At 48.8% G+C, this 21413-nt stretch overlaps 1 protein-coding gene and 1 long non-coding RNA gene across 4 annotated transcripts; one reads left to right on the top strand and one right to left on the bottom strand.

Moving 5' to 3' along the window:
• Nucleotides 1–226: 226 nt before the first annotated feature.
• LOC308469998 (neural proliferation differentiation and control protein 1-like) lies at nt 227–18828 on the top strand. 3 transcript variants are annotated; one of them, XM_080993190.1, is made up of 9 exons: nt 229–486; nt 1638–1790; nt 2224–2337; nt 4223–4438; nt 5925–5991; nt 8407–8491; nt 9311–9393; nt 11147–11237; nt 14729–18828. In XM_080993190.1, exons 1-9 carry the CDS (start codon nt 414–416, stop codon nt 14792–14794), a joined length of 948 nt encoding a protein of 315 aa, XP_080849316.1. In that variant the 5' UTR covers nt 229–413; the 3' UTR covers nt 14795–18828. The 3 variants fall into 3 exon arrangements, with proteins under 3 accessions (XP_080849317.1, XP_080849316.1, XP_080849315.1); XM_080993189.1 differs by having other exon boundaries at nt 230–486; nt 11144–11237; XM_080993191.1 differs by lacking the exon at nt 11147–11237 and having other exon boundaries at nt 227–486.
• LOC308470291 lies at nt 18793–19766 on the bottom strand. The gene is made up of 2 exons (XR_013982344.1): nt 19265–19766; nt 18793–18884 (listed from the first exon to the last, which is right to left on the bottom strand). It is a non-coding gene; the product is annotated as an uncharacterized lncRNA (long non-coding RNA).
• Between the last annotated feature and the right edge of the window lie 1647 nt (nt 19767–21413).

Raw genomic sequence — 21413 nt, 5'->3', positions numbered from 1 at the left:
CATCTGTACTTTCATTGACTCATATCCATTATATCTGCTATGCAAGGCTCCATCTCTGTCTCCAATCAACCTGTCAATCCATCCAGCTATTCGTCAATAAGTCTGTCCCCCATTCCTCCCCCACCTTGACAAGCCCTCAGCATTTTCCTTCCACCTATCTAATTCTCCATTCCTGCCTTTCTCTCCCCCCCCGCCCCCCGCCCCCCGCCCCCCGCCCCCCACTCCTTACACTCTCCCATTCTTAGTTCATTCATAAAGATCCGCAGTCCCTCTCCCGGCCAGCGCCAGGTCTTCTCACGGATCCGACTATATGCCAGCAGCTGCAAAGGGGGGACAGCCCCCTGCCATAACTGGTTTGGGGGTGGGGGGAAGGCTTAGCTCACCCCACCCACCCTGATTCATCTTGAAAGGAGATGCAGGGCAAAGCGATACGATGGCTGGGGTTCTTCGCCGCCCTGATAGCTACCGGGGCCAACTGGGAAGCAGGTGAGGGGGGCACCTGGCTGGGATGGGGTGGGAGGGGGGAAGGATGCAGAATCGTGGGGGTAGCGGGGGCGGGCGGGAGGGAATGGGATCAGAAATGGATGTGAGTGACAGGTGAAAACAGGAGAAGAAAGGGACAGATGTGGGAAAGGAGGAGGGGAACAAAAAAGGGGGGTAAATATCCAGCCCATTAGAGCGGAGGAAAAAATGGGGGCGAGGGGGGGGGGAGCAGGAGAACAATAAAGGAGATAAAAGGGGGCCGGAGGTTGAATGGGAAAGCATAATACGCGAGGTCCCCTAGAGCGCAGACCCGGCTCTGGTGCTAGGGAACCCGGGAGTCTCGGCACCAGCCCTTTCTGGACCCTTTGCTCTACGAACTGATAAGGCTGCCTGTTTATCATCCATCCCATTGGACCTGAAGCCCCTTTCAGCTAAATGCCAAATTGGTTCGGGGCTGGGTGAGATGAGCGTTGCAGCACTCTGTACATGCTCTTGCCCTGATTGTTATACTCGCGTTCCAAAAATGAAACCTGGCATCAAAGCCCAAGCTCAGATTAATTCCTACTTTTCACCCAGAATTCTGTTCTCTGGTCTAAAACAGTAGACCCGTTCCCCCTTTTTGGATAACTTTGGACATCTTGCTTTTCACCTTCATCGGCACGACCCTGGAGACTGAAATGATGTTAAAGGACAAAGACGTCCTGGTTGCCAGCTGTATACAGTTTCCCCAAACTGCTAGCCCTCCCTGCTTCGTATACCCACCCCTTTGGAGAGAAAAAAAAGTTGACTCTTCCCTTGCTTTGTTTCCTTCGGAGAGTAACAGCTCTGTGATAGGCAACTGTTCAACAGGTGCAGTTCCTCCCCATATAGAGATACTGAGATGGTAAATGCTCTCTACCTGTTTGATCCCTGCTTTTGTGAAGCCCGCAGGAGCCCTGGGTGAGGAAAAAGAAGGTGGCAGTCCTGTTTTCTGACTACGCTTACACTTTTGCACATTGAAATGCAAAAATAACAAGAGAGGATCTTTGTTCAATATGAAATGCTGAAGTCAGGGATGCGATAAAACTTCTACGCATTAACAATGCTGGTTGGTACATCTGGCTGCCCCTGTTGCAAGTTTTTTCAGAAAGCCATAACATTTATTTATTTTCCAGACCCCCTCTGCCCAGCCAAGTACAAAGTCAACTGTCTGCTCCGTCAACGTCTGGGCTGCGGGCCGGAAGGAGCACCGACCTGTGGCCCTTGCTTCCCCAATTATGAGGAGGACTCTAGTGGAAACTGTGTGCAGAAGAAGGTCCCTAAGCAGGGTGAGGTCTGTGGGGAGTTGGGAGGGACCTGGGGAAGAGTCCAAGGGCTTTAGAGGGACAGCTGAATGGCTGAGAAGACTGGGAGCAGAGAGGGGATCTGTAAAAAAGGTAAAAGTAAAGGACCCCGGACGGTTAAGTCCAGTCAAAGGCGACTATGGGGTGCAGCGCTCATCTTGCTTTCAGGCCGAGGGAGCTGGCGTACAGCTACCGGGTCATGTGGCCAGCATGACTAAGCCGCTTCTGGCGAACCAGAGCAGTGCACGGAAACGCCGTTTACCTTCCCGCCACAGTGGTACCTATTTATCTACTTGCACTGGTGTGCTTTCGAACTGCTAGGTTGGCAGGAGCAGGGACCGAGCAACGGGAGCTCACCTGTTGTCATGCAGTCATGAAGGCCTGATTTTCTCTCTCAACATCTTCTCTCTTTTTTCAGAAAGCAAAACAAAAGGCCAGAAAAAGCCCAAAGACCTGCTCGCTCTCATTCTTTCCCTCTTAGCCAAGCACGAGAAAGGGCTGAAGCCATCAGACATGGAGACCACCTGGCCTGGTAGGCGAAGCCAACAGACGCACCTCTTTTCCCAGCATACATAGGGAGCTGCCTTATACCAAGTTAGATGATTGGTCCATCAAGCTCACTCCCAGCATTCCAGACCCACTGGCTGTGCTGATGGGAACTGGAGCCCATGAACATCTGGGAAGGTCACCGTTTAGCTTACCCCTAGTGTTGTCCTGAGGGCTAGAAACTATGACTGTCATATTTATTTAAACTTAAGGGGCTGAGAATACAACACAAAAACCGCCCGGGTGGTCATCCCACTGTTAAGTACTACATGTTTTCCCATCAGTTCCTTTTTGATAGCTCCCTGAACCACATCTCCTTACCTTTGATGATGGCTTTCTCCTGGAGATTCAGATTGGTTGTTCTGAAGGGTTTCCCTGAAGAACAGCCTCATTTGAAACAGATGGGGCCTAGTAACTGGTTTCTTGCTGATTTATTTATCTTGTTGACCATGCTCTTCAGCAGAAGTGTCTCAGGGAGCCTTTTCAGCTGTTCCACTAGGGGGTGATATAATGCAAGGGAGTAAGGGAAAAGATTTTCCAACTAATTTAAGGTGCCTCCAGACTGTCACTATTTGCCGGGTGCAAGTAGTAGTAGAAGTCTACGTTTATGCAGCTGAAGAGCTTCTGTTGTCCTACTGTAACCTATCCACTTAATAATAATAATAATAATAATAATAATAATAATAATAATAATTTATTATTTATACCCCACCCATCTGGCTGAGTTTCCCCAGCCACTATGGGCGGCTCCCAATCAAGTGTTAAAAACAATACAGCATTAAATATTAAAAACTTCCCTGAACAGGGCTGCCTTCAGATGTCTTTTGAAGATAGGATAGCTGCTTATTTCCTTCACATCTGATGGGAGGGCGTTCCACAGGGCAGGCGCCACTACCGAGAAGGCCCTGTGTCTGGTTCCCTGTAACCTCACTTCTCGCAATGAGGGAACCACCAAAAGGCCCTCGGAGCTGGATCTCAGTGTCCGGGCTGAACGATGGGGGTGGAGACGTTCCTTCAGGTATACTGGGCCGAGGCCGTTTAGGGCTTTAAAGGTCAGCACCAGCACTTTGAATTGTGCTCGGAAACGTACTGGGAGCCAATGCAGATCTCTCAGGACCGGTATTATGTGGTCTCAGCAGCCGCTCCCTGTCACCAGTCTAGCTGCCGCATTCTGGATTAATTGCAGTTTCCGGGTCACCTTCAAAGGTAGCCCCTTAAAACAGCAACATCAGACTTTGAGTGGTTTGGAAAGGGACGGCGCACTGAAAAATCTGGGATGAGCAAATAATTAACGGGAAGGTGCAGGTAAATAAACAGGAATTCTAGATGACTGCTCACAATATTGTATAACCTCTCTTGCAAACTAATCAGAATGAATACTTGATAAAGACCAGACTTAGTGCACAGGAACTTCCTCCCCTCCTCATTTCTGCATCACCACACCCTCCTCAAATCTGCTCCTGGAGGGGAGGTCAGGAGAACCCCCAGAACAGAATATGGGTGGAGGAGAGGAGAGATTGTTCTGTTGATGAGCAGAAATGCTTGGCACAATCTAATGAGCACCAGGTTGAATGCAACCCATAGGCTCAACTCCCCTGTTAGGTCCAATCTGATGCAAACAAACTCTCCTAGCTCAGTCGGTAGAGCATGAGACTCTTAATCTCAAGGTTGTGGGTTCGAGTCCCGCATTGGGCAAAAGATTTCTGCATTGCAGGGGTTTGGACTAGAATGAACCTTGTGGGCCCTTCCAGCTTTATGAGTCTATGAATGCAACTCATTGTCTAACCTCCGTATAAGCTTTGTGCAAGTAAATCAGGACGAGAGCTCCGTAAGTAAGAAGACTTTATTTATATTGACACCTTGCTTTTCAGGCAGCATGGAAGGGTTTGAACCACCGAGCTCCCCCACTTCCTTCCCCACCTCTTTCCCCCCAAACACCTCCTACTCCGTGAGCGGCAGCCCAGCTTCTTCTGAGTCGTATGAAGACACTCCAGTCTCAGCCACCACGCCCCCCACAAGAGTGAAAGTGGATTTCAAGCAAAGGTCCCGACCTCCGGCTACAAGTCTGAACAAAGCAGTGTCGCTTAGTGAGTAGGAACTATTCTGCCAGGATGGGGGGGGGGGTGGCGGCGGCGGCGGCGGCGGCGGCGAGGGAGACACAGGAACCAGGCTGCTTGGAGAGTGGGAATGTGGGGTGTGGCGAATGGATGGCTTTAATAGAGGGTTAGACAATATCATTGGGGTGCATGGGGTGTTAGAGGAGGGGTTGCACCTCTGTTGGGGGGGGGTACATCATGCTTCTTCTAGGATGGTTTGTCACCTTGCACTCAGCTCTCACCTGCAGCTCCTAGAAGCTGCCAGCATGCAACAGCAGCCACATCTGGGAACAGCTTTGAATGGCTGGCTAAACCAGTTTCTGAAGAAGTGTGCATGCACACGAAAGCGTATACCCAGAACATGCTTAGTTGGTCTCTAAGGTGCTACTGGACAATTTTTTAATTTATTTCAACTGCGTCAAACCAACATGGCTACCTACCTGAATCTGGCTAAACCAGGTGAGGGGAGCCGACGGGTCCCAAAGCCTTGGTGAGTTAGGGTCCTCCCCTGCATGCAAAGACGGGCTCCGGTGGACTGAGTGGATGAGACCAATTGTGGGTCAACCAGTCAAGAAGGCAGTTTCTGCACATGCTGTAGAGAAGAAGAAGAAGAGGAGTTTGGATTTGATATCCCGCTTTATCACTACCCGAAGGAGTCTCAAAGCGGCTAACATTCTCCTTTCCCTTCCTCCCCCACAACAAGCACTCTGTGAGGTGAGTGGGGCTGAGAGACTTCAGAGAAGTGTGACTGGCCCAAGGTCACCCAGCAGCTGCATGTGGAGGAGCGGGAAGCGAACCCGGTTCACCAGATTACGAGTCTACCGCTCTTAACCACTACACCACACTAGAGGGGGCAGATGGGGCTCATCCACCTGGGAAAAGAGCATGGGCATAGCAGCTGCCCCCCTAGATCAAGCAAAGCAATAAAAATACTTAACTAACTTACCAATCGTGCCAGTTCTGCCCCCCCCCAACAAAAATCCTGGCTACGTCCATTATAGTCCACTGTTGGGAGGTTGGATGCTTCTGAATACCAGTACAGTGGTCCCTTGGTTCTCAAACCTAATCCATTCCGGGAGTCCATTTGACTCCTGAAACTGTTTGAAAACCAAGGCGCGGCTTCCGATTGGCTGCAAGAGCTTCCTGCACTCAAGCAGATGCTGCGTCAGACGTTCGGCTTCCGAAAAACGTTCGCAAACCGGAACACTTACTGCCGGGGTTTTGGCGTTTGGGAGCCAATTTGCTCGACAACTAAGCCGTTTGAGAACCAAGGTACCGATGTAGCTGGAAATCGCAGGAAGGGAGAGTTCTGCTGTGCTTAGGTCTCCTGTTTGCAGCTGGCCACTGTGAGAACAGGACTCTGGATCAGATGGGCCACTGGTCTGATCCTGCAGGCTCCTCTTCAGTCCTTATGTGTTTGTTTCTAGAGGTGCTCCTTTATACCTGACACTCAAAGGGTTAACTGTGGTCCTTACAGCTCTCGTGGTGATGTGCACAGTGACAGGGGTTTCCGGACTGGTAGTTGCTGCTATGTGCTGGTACAGGTAAGAAATGTCCTTCCCCCATATTTGCTATGATGATGATGATGATGATGATGATGATGTTAGCACAACAATGTCATTGGTACTTTACGAAGTTCCGCAAGCCAAAAGACCAGTCGTTGCCCCCAGTGAGATTAAAATCTAAATTCATTCAGGGACGAAGTCAGCATGCGATAGAGAGAAGCAAAAACAAGAGAAAGGAGTGAGGCCTGCAACAAAATGTTGCAGCACAGAGAGCCTTTTGTTCAGGATTCCAGCTGCTCCCTCGCCCCTGGTTCACATTCTTTTCCCCAGCAGCCAGCCTGGCTTGCACAATGGGACGTTCCCTCCTCTCTCTCCCCCCCCCCCGCCCCGGACCTCCTAAACCTGTTCTGGGATCTCCCCCAACCCTCCAGAGCGCAACTGGGGGGCGCGGTAGGTGGGGGAGTCCTGTTACACAAGCCAAACTAGTTCCATGCACACAGCAACTTACTCGAATCCTGCCCCACACATTTGAAGCACATGATTTCCCCCCAAAGAATTTTGGGAACCACAGTTTTTCAATGGTGCGGGGAATTTTTAGCCCTGCCAGGGGTGAACTGAAATTCCCAGGATTCTCTCTGGGGAGAAGCAGTGCACTTTAAATTTATGGTTTGTATGCAACCCAGCATCCAGTATTCTGTGAATACGAAGCATGTGTTGTATACATTAGAGTTGTCAGGTTCTCATCATCACAATTACATTCCCCCCTCCCTTCAAATGTACTTTGAACTCTTCCAAATCGTGGGACTCCCCCAACTCTGCTGATACATTGCTATTGTGCATGAGTGATGCAATTTTTTGCTAGGACATAATGCAAGTATCAACAATGCAAGTATCACGTAATGCAAGTATCACGTATCAACAATGCCCAAGCATGATTCTGTAGAAAATCTATAATTTGTTGCCTTCAGACTATAATTCCATTTGCCTATTAATGTCTGAGATCTCTGCAGGCTGTGTGTGTTTTTTTCAATTTGAGTCAGTATACGCAAGTTTATATGCAGTTTGTACATAATTAATTGCATTAGCTTTTAAATGTTGAGCATTCATGTGAGGAATTGCCTTTGTTTTTTATAGCTCCTTTGAATAATAATTGACCCAAACAAGCTAGACTGTTTTGAAAACCAAATTCTCCAGTGTTTTTTTGCAGCACCTTGAGAAACAGTTGCTTAGGGGGTGTTTTTTTGCTAGATAGCCATCGGCACTCCCAACACTGAGCGTTTGAAATAAAGGGAATGAGATTAGATAGGTGAAAACACAGTTACGTAGGGTTGGCTTCCATAGGGGATGATGAAACAGTTCTGAGACAAAAGGTTTTGTGAAAGAGATGAAGCAACAGAGAAAATGCGTACAGCAACAGAAGGCCAGAAGAGAGAGGAAGGAAGGTAGCCTTATCAGAGCTTGCTTCTTCAAATGTTTTTAATTATTATGTTTTTAACTGTCCTACCTGTCAGGGTTGCATACATTGCCTCCCCCACCCTACCCCCAGATTATCCTAGTAGGACCCTTTGAGGTAGATTAGAGCCTTCATGTGGTTGGCCAATTTTAGGGGGTTCGGCTAGAGGATCTCTGGGGTCCCTTCCAACTCTACAATTCTATGATTCTACGACTGAGTGGGGATTTGAATTTACGTCTTTCTAGCCAAAGAGCGAGGGACGCGGCTGGCACTGTGGGTTAAACCACAGAGCCTAGGACTTGCTGATCAGAAGGTCGGCGGTTTGAATCCCCGCGACGGGGTGAGCTCCCGTTGCTTGGTCCCTGCTCCTGCCAACCTAGCAGTTCGAAAGCACATCAAAGTGCAAGTAGATAAATAGGTACCGCTCTGGCGGGAAGGTAAACGGCGTTTCCGTGCGCTGCTCTGGTTCGCCAGAAGCGGCTTAGTCATGCTGGCCACATGACCCGGAAGCTGTACGCCGGCTCCCTCGGCCAGTAAAGTGAGATGAGCGCCGCAACCCCACGACTGGACCTAATGGTCAGGGGTCCCTTTACCTTTACCTAACCAAAGAGCAGTGATTTAGCCATCACTCCACCTTGGGGCAGGCGGGTCACACATGATATCTAGAAGTCTTTTTTCTTTTTGCAAAAGATATCGGCCATTTCTTTCACTCTGTACATGCCCCGGTGCACTCTTTTTTAAAAAAAATCATACTCTTGCCAATCTGATCTCAAAAGGCCCATATTCTGCAAGCAAAATGTCTCCCTACCACCCCACTCCACACAGAAGGAAATGTGGCCTGCCCGGGTTTAAAAAGCAGGAATATGAAAACGATGCAGGGAGGCTGTTCTCACGAGAGCTTTTGTGGTGATGCTGTAAACATGTGCCAAAACTCAAATTGCGGACTGTGGGGTTGTTTGCTTGCCATGCTTAAAATAAATCATCATACGATTCATTTCCAGGCTACAGAAGGAAGTACACTTGACTCAGAAGATGGCATATGCAGGCAGCCGGGGAAACCAATACCGATATCATCAGCCCAGCGCAGTATGTGACTTTGCCATTGGTTGAATGCTCACATGGGGTGGGAGGTGCTGGGGCCCCCTGCCCCCCTGACAGCCCTCAGATCATCACTTTAGAACCCAAGGGGGACATCCAGAGAACCTGAACGGGGGGGGGGGGGTGATTCAGGGGCAAGCGAAAGCCTGCAATTCTTTAAACCCAGTTAAACTTTGGAACTCACTGCCACAAGATGCAGCGGCCACCAACTAACTCACCACCCTGAGAGCTATATAATACCCCTCGTATTGGGAGCAGTATATGCCAGTGAGCTTCCCAGAATCAGTTCAGCTACTGTGGGAAATAATAATAATAATAATAATAATAATAATAATAATAATAATTTATTTATACCCCGCCCATCTGGCTGGGTTTCCCCAGCCACTCTGGGCGGCTTCCAACTGAATATTAAAAACAACACAGCATCAGATATTAAAAACTCCCCTAAACAGGGCCGCCTTCAGTTGTCTTTTAAAAGTAAAATAGTTGTTTATTGCCTTGACATCTGGTGGGAGGGCGTTCCACAGGGCAGGTGCCACTACCAAGAAGGCCCTCTGCCTGGTTCCCTGTAACTTGGCTTCCCACAGTGAGGGAACCGCCAGAAGGCCCTCGGTGCTGGACCTGAGTGTCTGGGCAGAAAGATGGCAGTGGAGACACTCCTTCAGGTATACTGGGCCGAGGCTGTTTAGGGCTTTAAAGCTCAGCACCAACACTTTGAATTGTGCTCAGAAATGGGAAGCTGTGCTAAATAAGCCTTTGTTTTGGTCCAAGCTGGGCTAGTCTTACATTCTCTCTACTCCCCTCTAGTACATGGACTCCCGACTAGCTCAGTCGTGCCAAGTCCACCACTATCAACATCAGAAGAAGTTTCTCACCACAACCAGTGAGGAGTAAGTGTGCTCTTTTCCACATCTCTCCATGGGAGTGGGAAGGTGGGGGCCAAGCAATCACTAAGAGCAGAAAGGGGCTGCTTAAAGGCTCTCTGGTGAAACTTTCAGTCCCTTGAAAGCAGCTGGAAGAACCGCCCCCCCCCCCCCGGCCTGGGGCCATTGCAGATGTTTTGCTGGGTGGGGCGGGTGAAAGTTGCCATTCAAAACTTCTGGCTGGATAAATTTCACACTGAATGTCTTTTCAGGCTCAAAGCATAGTCCTGATTATTCTCCCCTGTCTTTTTAATCACTTTTAAAAAGTGATTTAACTGTTTTAACTTTGTTGGGTTTCCCCCACTTTAATCTCTGTTTCCTTCAATTTGTTCCCAATCTTATTATTATTATTAAATGCATTCATTTGGTTATTCAAATTATAATTTTACAGAAATATACCAAACATAGATCATAAAAACAAGATTCTCCCATCCTCCCCTTTGTGGGTCCTGTTATTTATCATTTCCGTCTGCTTCTTTTATGGTAGTCCAAATCTTTTACTTCTCCATTGTATCCAGGATTCACCCTTAAACTACAAGTGATATTCCAACCCTGCTAACGATTTTAACTGTTTGCAATGGTCTTTAAAATAAGTTACAAATTTTCCCTAATTTGTTCCCAGGCTTAACTGATGTCATTTTTCCTTTTTATCACACTGGATATTGTATATTTTATGTTGTCAGCTGCTCAGAGAACTTCTTTGTAGCCTGTGGGGTAGCTCAGTCGAAAGAGCACAAGACTCTTAATCTCAAGGTTGTGGGTTTGAACCCCACGTTAGGCGAAATATTTCTGCATTTCAGGGGGTTGAACCAGTTCATCTTTGGGGTCCCTTCCAACTCTACCATTCTGTGATCTCATCAACACAAAGAAGTCTTTCTTTTTTCTGACCCTAATCCTACACTAGACTACGCTACGCCGAAATCTTTAAATGTTTCTTTGATTGTCCTTGAATCTTCCCACCCCATCCTTTCCTGCCACACCACAAGAGTAAATCCAGGAGCCAGGGGGGTGGGGAGGATATATTTTTGGAAAGTGGCTGGAACCTCTAGCAGTGGTGTCCAAACCTTTTTCTTTCTTTTTTATATATATTTTTGTTAGATTTTTAATATATCATTTTCAACAGTCGTTCAACATAGGTCACATCTTATACAATTTTTTGGACTTCAACCACATCTGAAAATTTTCCAGTTTTTTTCACTTAATTTACATTTCTTAATTTCACTATTGCTTTTAATTATCTATTAACTCTCTCATCATAACCTTCCTTATAATATTTCATATATTCCTCCTTACAAAACTTCTTGCAGCCCTACAAGCGTAATCTGTTGATTACAGTTGCTTTTCAAACAGTTCGCATATTTATTCCAGTCTTCTGAGAATCTCTGGTCCCGCAGGTTTCGAATCCTTCCTGTCATCTTATCTAATTCTGCATAGTCGGTGTCCAAACTTTTTCCAAAGAGGGCCAGATTTGATGAAGTGAAGGGCCGTGAGGGCCAGCCAAAGTTGTTGATCTTTTTTCAGGATTGAAGTTGTGGAGCTTTTTTTAGGGTCGATTTTTTTTTTAGGATTTTAGCCCAAAAAATAAACAGCCACAGGGGCTGGATTAAACCTACCAGCAGGCTGGATTAGGCCCCTAAAACGGATTTTTGGACACACCTGCCTAGGGGTTTCCATCTCCTGAGGTCCCTCATCTCACACTGTTGCCTCCTTCCTTCAGCAGAGAAGCCCCCAAACCAGTAGAACAGCTCTCCACAGAGTCAGAGACTGAGAACGGAGATTACACCGTGTACGAGTGTCCGGGGCTGGCGCCGGTATGTATGGCAAGAGCCCAGGTTCAGTTTCTTGGCATCTCCAGGTAAGGCCAGTGTTGGCAGTCCTGGCCTAGACGACCCGATGATCTGCCTCCTTATAAGGCACCTTCCTGTGTGATTTGGAATGCTTCTATGTGTGGTGTGTGAAGAGCCAACCCAGGGAATTTTGCTGCCGGGGGCAGAAACCCTGGCGCCACCCCTGCCCTCCTGCTCCTTGCTGCCACACGGCGCCTGACATTCACCTCTGCAGGGCACTCACATTGGCCAGGTGCTTGCTGCTGCCTGCTCCTGGACCCTGGTGGCAGTGGGGCAGTCCTTTAAAAGGCAAAAAAAGTAAAGGTAAAGGACTCCTGGACAGTTAAGTCTAGTCAAAGGCAACTATGGGGTTGGGGGCGCTCATCTGGCTTTCAGGCCGAGGGAGCTGGCGTTTGTCCACAGACAGCTTTCTGTGTCATGACTAAACCACTTCTGGTGCAACGTGACAGAAGCCAGAGCGCACAGAAACGCCGTTTACCTTCCCACCGGAGCGGTACCTATTTATCTACTTGCACTGGCGTGCTTTGAACTGCTAGGTTGGCAGGAGCTGGGACAGAGTGACAGGAGCTCACTCCGTCGCACAGATTCAAACCACTGACCTTCTGATCAGCAAGCCCAAGAGGCTCAGTGGTTTAGACCACATCGCCAAACACGATCACCCCTGAGATGCCCAGAAGAAGGCAAGCAGGAGGAAGATGGCCGCCATAGGGCAAGTAGAGGAGCAAGCTGTTACAGCTGCTGGGGTTGAGGAGCAGGAGGCAGCAAGTACCTGGCAGAGGTGAACGCTGGGCTCTGGGCACCAGTCGTGCAGCAGTGAGGAGAGGAAGTGGCAGTGGGGGTACCAGCTCTGCTTGAGGGGTACAGGGTGTGGTGTTGCTGCTGCCAGTGGCAAGGCAGGGGGGGTGCAGCTCCTGCCCCCACCCCAAACCAAGCTCTTCCACTTCTCTCCTCTTTGGGCAATGGCTTCCCCTCTTCCTCTCAGGGTGACATCCTGAAGCAGCTGGCTTCAGGCTGCTTCACGGTTGGGCTGGCCGTGGGTGTGTGTTTTGTATTGGTGCATGAACCTGTCCTCAGAATACCCTTACGCCTTTTCACCGGGAAAAAAGAGAAATAATCCAGCATAGAAGAGAAAGAAACAATCTAGTATAGTGTGGGTGGGAAATGGTTTACCTTGGCTGCAGTGGTCAAAATTAAGGCAGTGGAGTTTTGCCCCAGCTGAAGCTTCCATGTCATCTCTGAGGGCAGCCCCATGTATAACGCATTGCAGTAATCTAGCCCAGACGTTACCAGAGGCATGAACCACATCAACAAGGTGAGATTCATTTATTGAAGGTGGTGAAAGGCACTTCAGCAATGCTGGTTCGATACCTGCTCTTTCAGGGTGTGCATACTCTTACCTAAAGGTAAAGGGACCCCTGACCATTAGGTCCAGTCGTAACCGACTCTGCGGTTGCGGCGCTTTATTGGCCGAGGGAGCCGGCGTACAGCTTCCGGGTCACATAGCCAGCATGACTAAGCCGCTTCTGGCGAACCAGAGCAGCGTACGGAAACGCCGTTTACCTTCCCGCTGGAGCGGTACCTATTTCTCTACTTGCACTTTGACATGCTTTCGAACTGCTAGGTTGGCAGGAGCTGGGACCGAGCAACGGGAGTTCACCCCGTCGCGGGGATTCGAACCACCGACCTTCTGATCGGCAAGTCCTAGGCTCTGTGGTTTAACCCACAGCGCCATCCGCGTCCCTCTTACCTACAACTAGTCAAATGTCAATTTCCCGGACAAGAGAACTACCTACCCCCAGTGCCTCCATTTTGTCAGAATTCAGTTTTGGTTGATTGGCCCTCACATTGCCGCGTCCAGGCATAAATTTTAACACCTGCCTCAGGTGACAAAGAGAAACAGAACAGTGGCATATTGAGGGCACCCCACACCAGTGGGGAGACTGTGGCTCTCCAGATATCCTCATCCCTGAGAACTGGCTGTGGTAAGTGGGGCTGAGGGGGGAAGGAGTCCAAGAACATCTGCAGAGCCACAGGTTCCCCACCCAGTTAAAGAGTGTGAAGGGCAAGATGAAACTTTGCAGAGCTCTATAGCATAGGCTGGGACGCGGGTGGCGCTGTGGGTTAAACCACAAAGCCTAGGGCTTGCCGATCAGAAGGTCAGCGGTTTGAATCCCCTCAATGGGGTGAGCTCCCATTGCTCGGTCCCTGCTCCTGCCAACCTAGCAGTTCGAAAGCACGTCAAAGTGCAAGGAGATAAATAGGTACTGCTCCGGCGGGAAGGTAAACGGCGTTTCCGTGCGCTGCTCTGGTTTGCCAGAAGCGGCTTAGTCATGCTGGTCACATGACCCGGAAGCTGTATGCCGGCTCCCTCGGCCAGTAAAGCGAGATGAGCACCACAATCCCAGAGTCGTCCGTGACTGGACCTAACGGTCAGGGGCCCCTTTACCTATAGCATAGGTTAAATAAGGTTGAGCAGCAAACTCCCAATGTTACTTTCTGAAACCAATCCTGTACAGTGGCACCTTGGTTTAAGAACAGTCCGGTTTAAGAACGATTTGGTTTACAAACTCTGCAAAACCGGAAATAGTGTCTTGGTTTGAGAACTTGACCTTGGTCTATGAACGGAATCTGAACGGTGGAAGGGCACCGGCGGCAGGAGGCCTCATTAGGGAAAGTGTGCCTTGGTTTAAGAACGGTTTTGTTTTAAGAACGGACTTCCGGAACAGATTAAGTTCGTAAACCGAGGTACCACTGTAGATGGGAGTGGGACCACGGCGCCCCCTGCTCCAGCCCACACAGCAGATCCAGTAGGAGATCGTGGTTCGGCCTCAGAGAGGAGATTGAAGATAAAGCAATCATGCTTGCACTGCCTATCTCTCTTGTGCAAGAGGTCACGCACAGGGCAGTTCTGGTGCCACCCCTTGACCTGAACCTGAATTGAAATGTCTAGAGATAATCTATCTTCCAATTGTGCCTGGAGCCAGACACCCGCAATCTTCTTGAACACCTCACCTGCAAAAAACAAAACCAAAACAGGCTATTGGGAACAGGGTGGTTACAATTTTCTGAATTCAGGGTGGGTTTCTTAAGAAGTGGCCACACAGCTGCCTCTTTCAAGTAGGCCAGGACCTCACCCTCTTGGGATGTGGCATTTATTATCTCCGGGAACTACTCAGCCAATCGTTTTGGGCTAGCTGCAATTAGCCAAGGTGGGCAAGGGTCAGGAAGGGTCAAGTCGCCAGCCAAACGCACCATGTCCACACCGACTGAAACCGATGCCGTAAACTCAGACTAGACTTCATATTACATACCTGCACAGGAATTATACCAGGACAGGCACGGAGGTCAGAGGGGATATGATTCTGTTGCACGTGTGGGTTGGCCGCTGGGAATTTGGTTCCTTTCCTTTTCCAAGAATGCTTTGATTAACAACTCCCCCTCTTCTCTTTCTGCAGAGTGGAGAGATGGAGATCCACAACCCACTCTTTGATACCTCCACATTAAACCGATGCCCTCCCTAAGCGCATATCTCCTCTCTCTCTCTCTCTCTCTCTCTCCTTTCTCTTCTCATCCACATCTCCAACTCCTGGATTAATAGAGGGATGATGCAGCTTCAGATTCATAAACAAAAACAAAAACAACCCACTCCCATTAGATTGTCCACCTTTCCTCTTTAAAGAAAGGGAGCTTTGGTATGACTCACCCATCAGACACACAGACACACAGACACACAGACACACAGACACACACACCATCCCACCTTCATCTTCTGGGAATGGTTCAAAAGGGGTCGTTAGGATCTATATTTTTTAGAAAATATAGATCATCTTCAAATCCACATCTAGAGTCTCTGGTATTTCCGTCTTTGCTAGAAAACCCTTTTTTTCAAGCTCTCCTGATTCTATCTGCCTGGAAGCATTTAGCCTACAAAGCTGTGCAAGCCAGGGGAGAAACAAGGCTTTATTTCACCCGGGTCAAAGGCCCAGTTTGGCATACCCACACATTTGTGCGCACACAGAGACTGAGAGACTGAATAGCTCCCCTCTGGAGGCTTCACCCTGGGCAAAAAACCTGGCTAGCCCTCCTGTAGCTATGGCTCTGTGTAACACATACCCTCATTTGAGTATAGAGGCCATGGACGTCACTTCATTTCTTTATAGAGCGTACCAATTGCTTTTTTCCCTTTACCCAACCCCAAGTGATGTACAGTGTTAACAGGTCGCACTCAGCGGAACCTGAAGCAACAGCATCGGAATCGTTATCGCTGCCCAACGTAACAGTGGCAAACATTACAGGAAAAGTAAGAGGAAAAGAGCATTGGCAGGAAGAGAAGACACCCGGTGGGTCTTCGTGGAGAGACTGTTCCCTACTTACGGTGCCACTGCTGAAAAGGCCCGGCTCCATATCCTTAAATCTCATCTCTGCGTGGACTATAGAATCCTGGGCTCAAGCTCCTTTCCCCAGATGTGCATGCGTGTCACCATGTTTATATGACTACCTAATTCCGTGTCTATCAACGATGTGGAATCTGCACATGTAAGAAGCTTGCACGACCTTCTCTGCCCGACTTCAAATTGCCTCTTGCTAATTATGCCTTTCCCGCCTTCTGGTCTTGTGGCTGCCTATGCTCCAGAAGCCGAACATGGGTTGGGATCCGTGCACTGTATGTAATAGCGCTGTACCTGTGTCTCAGTCAAATGTGTTGTTCTATTTACTTCCTCCGCAGCAAGTGACCTGGCTCACTTGCTCGAGTCGCTCGTAGCCGCAACGGTGCTCGTTCGCAACTGCTCTCTGCTTGTGAGTTATGTGGGTTGGGGGAGAACGGACAGGCAGGGTATTGTGTCGACAAATAACCACAACACATAGCATCTTTGTACAGTGCTTTTCCCCGTGTGCTGAAAAGACTTCAGCTTTATGCATCCTGTTGGTAGCCTTAACTACAACCCTCCTGTGGAGTCCAGCATTACTATCCCCATTTTACAGATCTGGGCTCTCAAAGGTAGAGAGAGAAGTGAGCTTGCCTGAGAACACTCATTGATTTCATGGCAGCACTGAGATCTGAGCAAAAGGCTTCCAGCTCACCTGTGCTCTATATGGTTGCCATACGTCTGGAATTGCATGGACATGTCCAGAAAACTGCAGTTAGCAGCAGTGTCCAGGTGGAAATTGGAAAAATGTCTGGGATAATCTGGACGTATGGCAACCCATGTCTGCAGTGTCGTTTTTGCCAATTTCCCATTAAAATAGCTCAAATATCCTCAACAACCTTGGCCAAGAAAAGCTCAGCAACTTTTCTGTCTGGATTTAACCCTATCCTAGACCAGCCTACCTGGTGATTTCCAGCTGTTTTGGACTACAACTCCCATCTGTGCTGGCTGGGTCTGATGGAAGTTGTAGCCCAAAACATCTGGAGGGCACCAGGTTGGAAAAGCCTAGTCTAGAGCCACGCAGGTATGTGGCTTCGCACAGTGACTTCTAACCAGCTGGCAGCCACAGGACAAGCCCCCAAATGGATGAGGACCTCCTGGAATTCAACCAGCAAATTCAGTCTTACTGCATGACAATAATTGAGTCCTGCAAAATACAGTGGTACCTCTAGTTACGAACTTAATTCGTTCCGGAGCTCCGTTCTTAACCTGAAACTGTTCTTAACCAGAGGCAGGCTTTCGCTAATGGGGCCTCTTGCTGCCGCTGCGCTGCTGGCACACAATTTCCGTTCTCATCCTGGGGCAAAGTTCTCAACTTGAGGTAACTCTTCCAGGTTAGCGGAGTTTGTAACCTGAAGCATTTGTAACCTGAGGCGTTTGTAACTCGAGGTACCAATGTACAGTGGTACTTCAGGTTACATACGCTTCAGGTTACATATGCTTCAGGTTACAGACTCCACTAACCCATAAATAGTGCTTCAGGTTAAGAACTTTGCTTCAGGATGAGAACAGAAATCGTGCTCCGTCGGCGCGGCGGTAGCGGGAGGCCCCATTTGCTAAAGTGGTGCTTCAGGTTAAGAACAGTTTCAGGTTAAGAACGGACCTCCGGAACGAATTAAGTACTTAACCTGAGGTACCACTGTACACCAAACCGGTGGTTCTCAATCAGTCTCCAGGGGAATCGCAGCTTTGGAAACTAGACAGTAATGTCAGGCAAGCTTCAACAGGGGATGGGTACATTTTAAACACATTGGCTGACTCATCTGTGAAGTCACATCACCTTTTTCTTACTTCCAAAGCATCCCTTCTCCTGATTCCTGCCTGGCAATAGCTAAGGATTACTAACAAACAGAGTGGAAAGTGAGAGCTGAGTTAGGCCTTGGTTGAGCCCAAACTATGGCCTACTGTTCATGAGCAAGCGTGCTAGTGCACTGGGGGGGGGGGGTCACAGCTGCTTTGCTCCTGCTGCTCCTGAGCTACCAGGAGATAAACTATGGTTTAGTGTTGCATTTGAATCCAGGTTCATGATCCAACCATGTCCCTATTTTCCAGGGACAGTCCTGGATTTACAGAAGCCACCCTGGTTTCTGATTCGATCCTGGAATGTCCCGTTTGTCCTTAGGGTGTCCCTATTTTCATCGGAGAAATGTCGGAGGGTATGGAGTTGTGCGATCCAGGAGCCAAGGAGATAGAAGTTTTTGAGTGCTTAATGTTTTATTATTATTTTTATATATGCTGGAAGCTGGCCTGAGTGGCTGGGGCAAACCAGTCAGATGGGCAGAGTTTAAATAATAAAATTATTATTGTTATGGAATGGGATGTCCCTATTTTCATCAGAGAAATGTTGGGAGGGTATGGTCCCCCCCATGGTAGGTCAAAGAATAAACCTTGGTTATATCTTGTGGATCGTCTGGGGTGAGAAAAATGAAAAGCCTGGGACAGTGGAACCTCAGTTTTCAAACTTAATCCATTCCAGAAGACCGTTCGGCTTCCGAAAAGTTTGAAAACTGAGGATCAATGGGCTGGCTGCAAAATCAATGGGGAAAAATGAAAAACGCAGCTCGGAAGCCCTTCAAAATTCGTTCGAAAACCAAAGCAGTTAGTTCCATGTTTTCAGCATTCGGGAGCCAAAACGTTCCAAAACAGAGGTGTTTGGGAACCGAGGTTTGACTGTAACACTAAGCCAAACTATGGTTAACTCTCGATAGTATGGCAGCAGCAGGGGTGGGGGAGGAACGAAGCAGCCATGGTCTTCCCCTCCTAGTTTACCAGCAAGTTTGCTCCTTCATGGTAAGCCATAATTTGGCTTCCCATGATCTGTCAATCAGGCCTTAAGCAACCCTAAGACACCACATCAAAATGACTAATCTGTAGTACAGAAGCCTATCCAAATTCTCAAACACCCACAGCATGTCTGTTTCTTTGGCTCTTCAGCCAAATAAAAAAGGTCCCAGAGGAGTTTATATGTCTCACAATACAACAATACCCATCTCTATAAAGGAGAAAGCTCAGCCTCAGGGTACAAACTTCTCATGTGCTCACCTGCTCTTATTTTCTGGTACCTCATGAAGTGGACTCCCTGGTCCACAAAGGCTTTTACCGTAATAAATTTATTAGTCTTCAGTGTGCCACAGGACTCTTTGTTATTTCTGGTACAAACGCTAGCTCTTCCCCGCCACCCCAGCTGTTGTTGTTTAGTCGTTTAGTCGTGTCCGACTCTTCGTGACCCCATGGACCAGAGCACGCCAGGCCCTCCTGTCTTCCACTGCCTCCCTCAGTTTGGTCAGACTCATGCTGGTAGCTTTGAGAACACTGTCCAACCATCTCGTCCTCTGTCGTCTCCTTCTCCTTCTGCCCTCCATCTTTCCCAACATCAGGGTCTTTTCCAGGGAGTCTTCTCTTCTCATGAGGTGGCCAAAGTACTGGAGCCTCAGCTTCAGGATCTGTCCTTCCAGTGAGCACTCAGGGCTGATTTCCTTCAGAATGGAGAGGTTTGATCTTCTTGCAGTCCATGGGACTCTCAAGAGTCTCCTCCAGCACCATAATAGGGGTCTCCTCCAGCACCTAGTAGGGGCTAAAATGTTGTTACGGTCGACATTGTTCAGATTTGAGCAGTTCCCCCTCAGTAACATGAGGGTAAACATCTCGGCACCGTGCCATGAGGAGACTGCCATTGCGCGTACTGCATCTGATGAAATAACAAATAAACTTGGTTTGCCCATAAAGGTAAAGGGACCCCTGACCATTAGGTCCAGTTGTGGCCGACTCTGGGGTTGCAGCGCTCATCTCGCTTTACTGGCCGAGGGAGCCGGTGTACAGCTTCCAGGTCATGTGGCCAGCATGACTAAGCCACTTCTGGTGAACCAGAGCAGCGCACGGAAACGCCGTTTACCTTCCCGCCGGAGCGGTACCTATTTATCTACTTGCACTTTGACGTGCTTTTGAACTGCTAGGTTGGCAGGAGCAGGGACCGAGCAACGGGAGCTCACCCTGTCATGGGGATTCGAACCGCCGACCTTCTGATCGGCAAGTCCTAGGCTCTGTGGTTTAGCCCACAGCGCCACCTGCGTCCCTGGTTTGCCCATAGTGTTACGCTAAAGCAAAGCTTAGCACAAACAGGTGGATTTCTAGAGCAGAGATAGGAGTGCAGTTGCCACAACTGTGTCTCTGAGAACCTGCATGTTTGCTTGTTTGTGTGAAACCATGGTTTGGCTGGAAATGGGCAGAAACGTTATCAATTGGAAGCATGTGGTTGCAAAATGCAGAATATAAGACTTCAGCAATATGCAATAGGAAACAGGCTTGGATAACAGCCCTTGAGATGGAAATCTTGTACAAGCAAGTCTCTCTTTTCTGATGTGAAATGTTGATGGTATACTTTCTTCGTAGGAACAACACAACCACACACACACACACACACACACACACACACACACACTTCCCCCTACCTCTGAGCGCACAACTGTGGTGTTTCCTGCATCTGAGATGCATCAGCTGTTTGGTGAATTTGAGTGTGCATCAAAACACTGTCTCTTCAAGGCAACATTCCCAACTGCACCTGCTGGCAAATCAGATTGCGTAACCTTGGGTTTGCCCTTGACATTTCTCACATCCTCCTGTAGGGAGCAGAAGGGTGACAGGCAAAAACAACCACAGGAACAGCCCCCTTTTATGGGTCTCCTGCCACAGTTCCTCCCGTCCACGGCCTTCCATGCATCCGGCAGATTTCTGATTGGTCTTGCAGCTAATAAAGTCTTGAAACACTTGCCAGGGGGGAAAGAGGGTGGGGGGAATTGTATCTGAAAGCCATCTTCCCACCATTGCTCCAGCCACTTCCTTCCCTTTCCATGGCTCCTTCCCAGTCTGTTAGGCAAAAGTAAAGGGATCCCTGACCATTAGGTCCAGTTGCGGACGACTCTGGGGTTGTGGCGCTCATCTTGCTTTATTGGCTGAGGGAGCTGGCGTACAGCTTCCGGGTCATGTAGCCAGCATGGTTAAGCCGCTTCTGGCGAAACAGAGCAGCGCACGGAAAAGCTGTTTACCTTCCCATCGGAGCGGCACCTATTTATCTACTTGCACTTTGTGCTTTCGAACTGCTAGGTTGGCAGGAGCAGGGACTGAGCACCAGGAGTTCACCCTGTCGCGGGGACTCAAACCGCTGACCTTCTGATCAGCAAGCCCTAATCTCTGTGGTTTAACCCACAGCGCCACTCATGTCCTTCCCTTTCCATGGCTCCTTCCCAGTCTGTTACAGTGGTGCAAAACTTGACTCGGTTCATTTGATTGACCACAAACTTTGAATAAATGAGGGGTTGGTGTGTTTTCCCTATTTTGCAAATTTCTTGGAAGCGGGAGAGGAAAAGTTATTTGTACCAATACAGTCTTGCCTTTGAAGGAATGGACTAAAAGGAAACCTAGCTTGGTCTCTCCATGGTATCTTGAGGAAGGTGTTTTAGACTGAACTGGGCCACAGATCCACCTAGCTCAGTATTCTCGCTACATTGATTGGCAGCGGCTTCCTGGGATTTGGGGCAAGACCTACTTGGGTGTAAGGGACGCGGGTGGTACTGTGGTCTAAACCACTGAGCCTCTTGGGCTTGCCGATCAGAAGGTTGGTAGTTTGAATCCCCGCGATGGGGTGAGCTCTTGTCGCTCTGTCCCAGCTCCTGCCAACCTAGCAGTTCGAAAGCACGTCAAAGTGCAAGTAGATAAA

This window comes from Podarcis pityusensis (genome assembly GCF_964106645.2).
Source record: "Podarcis pityusensis genome assembly, chromosome: 2".
Classification (NCBI taxonomy): domain Eukaryota; kingdom Metazoa; phylum Chordata; class Lepidosauria; order Squamata; family Lacertidae; genus Podarcis; species Podarcis pityusensis.
Note: the sequence above shows the minus strand (reverse complement) of the source record. Positions and strands in the feature narration are given on the sequence as shown.

Bases quoted from the DNA above. Each gene is read 5' to 3' on its own strand.
- LOC308469998 (XM_080993189.1), top strand. From the start codon at position 414: ATGCAGGGCAAAGCGATACGATGGCTGGGGTTCTTCGCCGCCCTGATA. The intron at 487-1,637 runs GTGAGGGGGGCA...TTTATTTTCCAG, and splicing joins CGGGGCCAACTGGGAAGCAG to ACCCCCTCTGCCCAGCCAAG. The intron at 9,394-11,143 runs GTAAGTGTGCTC...TCCTTCCTTCAG, and splicing joins CTCACCACAACCAGTGAGGA to CAGAGAAGCCCCCAAACCAG.